General features: G+C 52.1%; 2 protein-coding genes across 2 annotated transcripts; one reads left to right on the forward strand and one right to left on the reverse strand.

The window, feature by feature from the left end:
- Positions 1-2,499: 2,499 nt before the first annotated feature.
- Positions 2,500-3,386, forward strand: LOC125524831 (stellacyanin). The gene is made up of 2 exons (XM_048689857.2): positions 2,500-2,805; positions 2,960-3,386. The coding sequence occupies exons 1-2, from the start codon at positions 2,619-2,621 to the stop codon at positions 3,277-3,279; spliced, it is 507 nt and encodes a 168-aa protein (XP_048545814.1). The 5' UTR covers positions 2,500-2,618; the 3' UTR covers positions 3,280-3,386.
- Positions 3,387-3,801: 415 nt separating this feature from the next.
- Positions 3,802-4,395, reverse strand: LOC147959898 (uncharacterized). Its single transcript, XM_087533009.1, has one exon. The coding sequence runs from the start codon at positions 4,393-4,395 to the stop codon at positions 3,802-3,804; it is 594 nt and encodes a 197-aa protein (XP_087389135.1).
- Between the last annotated feature and the right edge of the window lie 1,546 nt (positions 4,396-5,941).

The following is a 5,941-nucleotide window of genomic DNA, read 5'->3' on the forward strand; positions in this document are numbered from 1 at the left end:
CCTACCAATATTGCCCTCCGTTCTGTACGATTCCCAGGTAACCTATAAACAAAGATTAAGAAAAAACTACATTGTTAATATGATTTTTGGAAAACCGAACAAACTGAAAAGACAAAGCAAGAGGCTACTAAGATAACCTGCTCCGGGGTCATGATGTCAAGCTCGTTGCGGTAGTGCAAATACATGGTCTTTGAACTGTCAACAAAACCTTCAACCTTGTCCCACTTATACGCCCATGTAGGCATACGGTCCGGGTCATGATGATCATCCCACCGGTCGTAACCCTTTGGTGTCGACCGCCCCACTGGTAAGTGCTCCCAACTCCAGATCGATAATAGAAGCATCGGACCACCGATGTTGGCTTCCTTTGACTCTACAACGTTTCTTGGATTCGCACCCCTACGGCACGCCTCGTCCAGCTACACATAAACAAGAAATATGTCATTAAAAACTAGAGAAAATTTCTACATGGTGAACGCAATATTATAAGCAAAATTACTTACCTGACGATACAAATAAGCCAACGCCGTCGTACCCCAACTGAGTCCATGCTCCCACCCAGCAAATAGCTTAAGCCATATAAAGGAAGCGTTCACGCCAGTGCCATCAGAGAAAAGAGTCCGGCTGACTACATACCACAAGTATGCCCTGGTATACTGCTACACTGTTTCATCGTCCGCATCAGCCGGGCATTCCCCAAAGTGTTCAGCAATCCAATGATAACTTGCACCGGCCGACTTCCCCTGTACCCCCGGCTCCCTCCCTATGAGTCCAACCACAATCTCACGCCATCCATCAAAATCTGTGCTAAAACAAATAGGCTCTCCTTTGATGGGAAGTCCAGTGATCAGAGAAACATCCTGCAAAGTGACAGTCATCTCCCTAGCATAGAAGTGAAAAGTATGTGTCTCAGGGCACCATCGGTCAACGAGTGCCGTGATCGCACAAGGGTTCATCTTCGGCATCGAACGAGACACGAGTGAGATGAAAGGGAGAAGCCCGGTCTTCCGGATATACTCCGTGTATCGCTCGTCATACTTCATCTTGTCATGAACCGAATCGGACCTCAGGTGAAGCTGATCAAAAACCCTTCCTTCATCTGCCATGAACCGTGCACGATGCAATTGATCATACGATGGATGGATAAGAGAAGCCATCCTGCAAATTACAAATGTATATGGTAAGCCCCGTTGTCATTTGCAAATATCCGCACTAGTGCAAAAACATACATGCATGTGCAAAATTTCTACACTAATTCTTCTTCCATACACCATATATGTGCATATAATTTTCTACAACATAATACACCATATATTTGCACTAATTCTTCCATACACCATATATATGTGCGTACATATCCTAACCAAATTCATAGCACTTTCATAATAATCCTATATCATACATATTGTAAGCCATACATATCCTAAATCACACTAATCCCTACATTATCACACCAAAATCCACTTTTCATTTCAACAAAAGGATGAACTAGGGTTTCATCCAAATCAATCAAATGGAGAGATTTCAACCAATAGAAAGAGGGGAAAGGGAGGAGAATACCTTGAGGATTCGAAGGGCAACCGGATCCACCGATCTTCGGCTCAGATCCGCAGCACTTGAGTGGGGAGAGGGAGGGGCGATTTGAGGGGCACCATGGGTGGGGAAAGAACAGAGAGAGGAGAGAAAGAAAGAACACAGAGCAGAGGGGCTCGTGCGACGATGTAGTGAAGGGGTATGGCGCCCCGGGGCGGGGCGTCGTGGTACAGCCCATAGCGCCCTGGGCCGAGGCGTCATGGGCCCAAGGCCAAGCCGACGTGGCAGTCAGCGCCGACGCGCACGACGCCGTTGACCAAGGCGTTATGTTATCTAGCATGGCGTAGGGCCATTTTATGAAATATTTTTAAAATAGGGCCATTTTGTGCTGAACTTTGGCCAAAGGGTCAGTTTTGTGATTTTTCACCATGTCGAGGTAGCATGCTTGCATGTTAAGAAAAATAACTTAATAAAGGCTAGATATTTAGACATAGAAGATTTCTAAATTTGACTCTACATCCATCTAGCTTTTTTTTTAATGGGATCGACCTCTCTAGCTAGTCAGTGCCAGTTGTGAAAAGCAGAAGTGCATGCCGTACATACCAACCTACACCTGCAGTGTTTCTCCAAAAGGAGAGCATCTGCAGTGCAGCTGGTCTGAAGTTAGAACACCCTCGCTCACATTTTCTCGCTAGCACTTAATGCAATCGATATGATCTGATTTGATGCTCATCCCAGGGCATTAGATTTCTTCATCGGACGGCACGGGCCACTGTCCATGGATAGCCCACTTAGTTAATCGCCCTGATCCTCTTGTTACGCTAGCTAGCTAGTTGCGTGCACGGGCCACTGTCCATGGATAGCTAGATATGAGCATGACATGACCCAGCAACAACCACACGCGACATTGTACGTAACTGCAATTAACTGCTCGCTCGATCTAGCTAATCCAATTGATTGCATGGATTTATATATCAGCGCTAAGCGAAGAGCTGCTAGCTAGGCATTGCATGCTAACTCCTTTCTGTCTCTCCCCGTTCTGTTCTGCTTGACTCTTCCAGGTTCCAGCCGATCGATCAGCAGAGATGGAGATCAGGCGGCGGCGGGCACTGGCGATGGCCCTGGCGGCGGTGCTGGCCGCCGTGACTGTTGCTCGGGTGGCCACGGCTGCGACAAGTTACACGGTGGGGGCGCCGGATGGGCTGTGGGACATGCACACGGACTATGCTGAGTGGGTCGCCGCCAGGACGTTCCACCCCGGCGACAACATCAGTAAGCTAGCCGCACTAACTAACAGTACCGATTAATTAACTCACACACCCATTGCGCAGTTTAGACTAAAGTGACCGAAGTTAACAAAGCCTTTTTTAGGGCATTAACAAAGCCTTTTTATTTAACCTCTTCTCCTGCGCGCGCTGTGCTGCAGCGTTTACGTACTCGAGGGAGCTGCACGACGTGGTGGAGGTGGGCAAGGCCGGCTACGACGCCTGCTCCAGCGCAAACAACGTCTCCGCCTTCCGCTCCGGCAACGACGTCGTCGCGCTCACCACCGTCGGCACGCGCTACTTCCTCTGCGGCCTCACCGGCCACTGCGACAGCGGAATGAAGATCAGGGTCGACGTGGTCGCCGCGTCCACCGGTCCCGTAGCCGCGCCGCCCACCACGTCTGCCGGGGGTAACGTCGTCGCAGGCCTTGGCGCGCTCGTGGTGACGCATGCTCTCCTTGCCAGCATCAGCGTCTGGTGAAGTGTGTACGTACGTCCGTAGTATGCTTCTGGTATCGCTTTTTTTATTTTGGTTTGTGCTTTTGGTATCGCTGCTTGTGATTGATATTTCACTTTTTCTTTCCGGTGGATCGCGTGTTCGGATTAAAGCATACGTTTATAACTTGGTATCTGGAAATTTCCCACCAGCCACTTGTACTGGCTTGACTTCTGCATTCGAACGGACACAACCAAATTATTAAACCCATTAAGAGCATCTCCAACAGACGCCGGTCGCGCCGCGCGCAAAAAACACATATACCGCGCGCACATCGGCTGGTTTGACCCGGCGCGCTGCGTCCGCTCCAGCAGCCACGCTAAAATGCAGCGCGCGCCGCTTCAGCAGCGCGCAAAAAAGCAGCACGCGCGCTCATTCTAGGCTATTGGAAAATAGATAGATTACATAGATTTTAACGATACAAAGGTATTTTACATCCGAAACATAGATTGCATAATAATTAAAAACGACAAACGATAAAAAACGAAATAGATTGCATTAAAAAAACTACTCTAAGTCGCTATCATCACTATCATCATCCTCCTCGGCGGTGTCGTCCGAGGTATCCAGCCAGATGTCCAACCATCGATCATTGTTCGGCGTGAAGAACGACTGCCCACCTGCTTCAACGAGATCGGACTGCGCGTTCGTCAACGCCTGGCGCCGACGCCTGTCCAATCGCGCCTCGCGGCGCCTTCGCGTGTCCTCCTCGCGACGCCTTGCCCAGTAGGCCTGCTCGTAGGCGACGTCCTCTGGGTGGCGGTGGCGCCACTCCGCCATGACCTGCTCGTCCTCCTGGGCGACGAGGAGGCGGCGCTGCCGCTCGGCGTGCTCCGCACGGTCTTGTGCTGTGTTCAGACGCGGCGGCGAGGCACGGTCGAGCGCTTGCTGGAGCGTGTAGACATCCTGGAAGTTCATCTGGCCGCGCGGCCGGCCTAGGCGCCACGCCGCCGCGTCGTACGCGCGGCCGGCCTCGCGCGCCGTCCCGTACGTGCCGAGGCCGAGCCGGAGATCGCCGGAGCGTATCTCCGCGTAGTAGCCGCCGTTGGGGCACAGGATGACGCCGCGGTAGCCGGACGCTCCTCGGCGGCGCGGCGGCATGGCGGCGGTGCGCCGGGGCGGCGGAGGCGGGTCGGTGGCGGGGCGCTGGAGCGGCGCGTGGCAGAGAGAGAAAGGAAGAGGAGAAGAGGAGGCGTGAAGAGGCGCGTGGTGCGCGCCGCACTTTATAGGCGCGCCGGAAGCGGCGCGCACAAGATGGCGCGCGAGCTGGCGCCTTTTCGCGCGCGTGGTTTTCCCTCCGCCGCTGGAGCGCGGCAAAACGCCCACCGTGCGCTAAAGGCTGCGTTTACCGTGCGCGCGCGTCGTTTCGCGCGACCGTTGAAGATGCTTTAAGCATCGTGTGAAGGGCGGCCAACCAACTATGCCACATGGCGTAAGTTGGTTGGCCGCGGTGAGAAATCTTTTAAAAAAATTAGATGAAGATGAGGATTATTTTTAAATGTATTTTTTAGATGAAGGTGAAGACTTTTGGTATTTTTTAAATGAAGGGTTATGCAAAGTGATGCTTGCTAATAAGCTGCAGTGGTTTTTTTTTTCTTTTTTTAGATGAAGATGAGAATTTTTTTCTGAGATATTTTTTAGATAAAGATGAGGACTCTAATTTTTTATAAATGAAAGCGTACGTACAGCTTTTTTTCAAGCGACGCCACGAGGTGACGCCCTAATCACAAGTTAAATTGCAATGTGCAACAAAGTAGGAGGAAAAGCAACACGAGAGCTAGTCTGGAAGCAAGCCAACACAGTTCGGTGAACAGGAACATTTCAGCCAATAAGGGCATCTCCAACGGCAATCTGCAAATTTTCTCCCGCATTCGTTCGCGGACAGGCGGACCAGTCTGTAAACACGGATGTAGGAAGACGTCATCCAACCATAGCCGCATATATTTAACAACAATTCGGACCAATCAAACGAAATTCGTTCAAACACAGCTGGATGTCATATAAACATGATGAATTTCATTACATTTACATCAACTAAGCGTTGCTAGTCCGGCTCTGGAAGTATAATTAATACCTAATCTAAATGGTCGTCGGTGCCTGTTCGCCACGTTCGGCCATGAGCCCCGAGAACTGAAGCTTCACCTTCTCTAGTTTCGCCTCGATGCTCTCCAGCTCTGCCTCCGGAGACCCGAGAAATGAAGCTATTCATCTCCATGTCGTCGCCAAGCGATTAATCGACCGTCGATGCTGCCCACCAAGCTTGGCGTCAGCGGGAGGAGAGGAGCAGTGGCCTTTCTGGGACCAGAGCGGCGGTGACCTACCGTGCACTACTCTTTCTCGCTGCCGGCGGCGCCCGCGGACGCGTCAGCTTCGTAGTCATCGCGGCGGGGCACGGCCTCGACGATTTCCTCCTCGTTGTCGGTCTCGCCGAACACCGCCTCGCCCGCATCGTCACACTCCTTGTACGCGGCCACCACCTCCGCCACCCGCTGGCGGTACCACCAGCGGGCGAGGCGGATCTTGCGGGCGGAGCGGTAGTACTCAAGCAGCGCCTCCTGCTCCGCCAGGTCCGTGTCCGGCACGACCGCCCTGCCGGCAGCGAGCTGCTCCTCCGCCTGCACGTGCTCCTAGAGGAGGTGGTGGTTGT

The sequence above is a fragment of the Triticum urartu genome, chromosome 7A, assembly GCF_056163025.1.
Source record: "Triticum urartu cultivar PI428250 chromosome 7A, HENAU_Tu73, whole genome shotgun sequence".
Classification (NCBI taxonomy): Eukaryota; Viridiplantae; Streptophyta; class Magnoliopsida; order Poales; family Poaceae; genus Triticum; species Triticum urartu.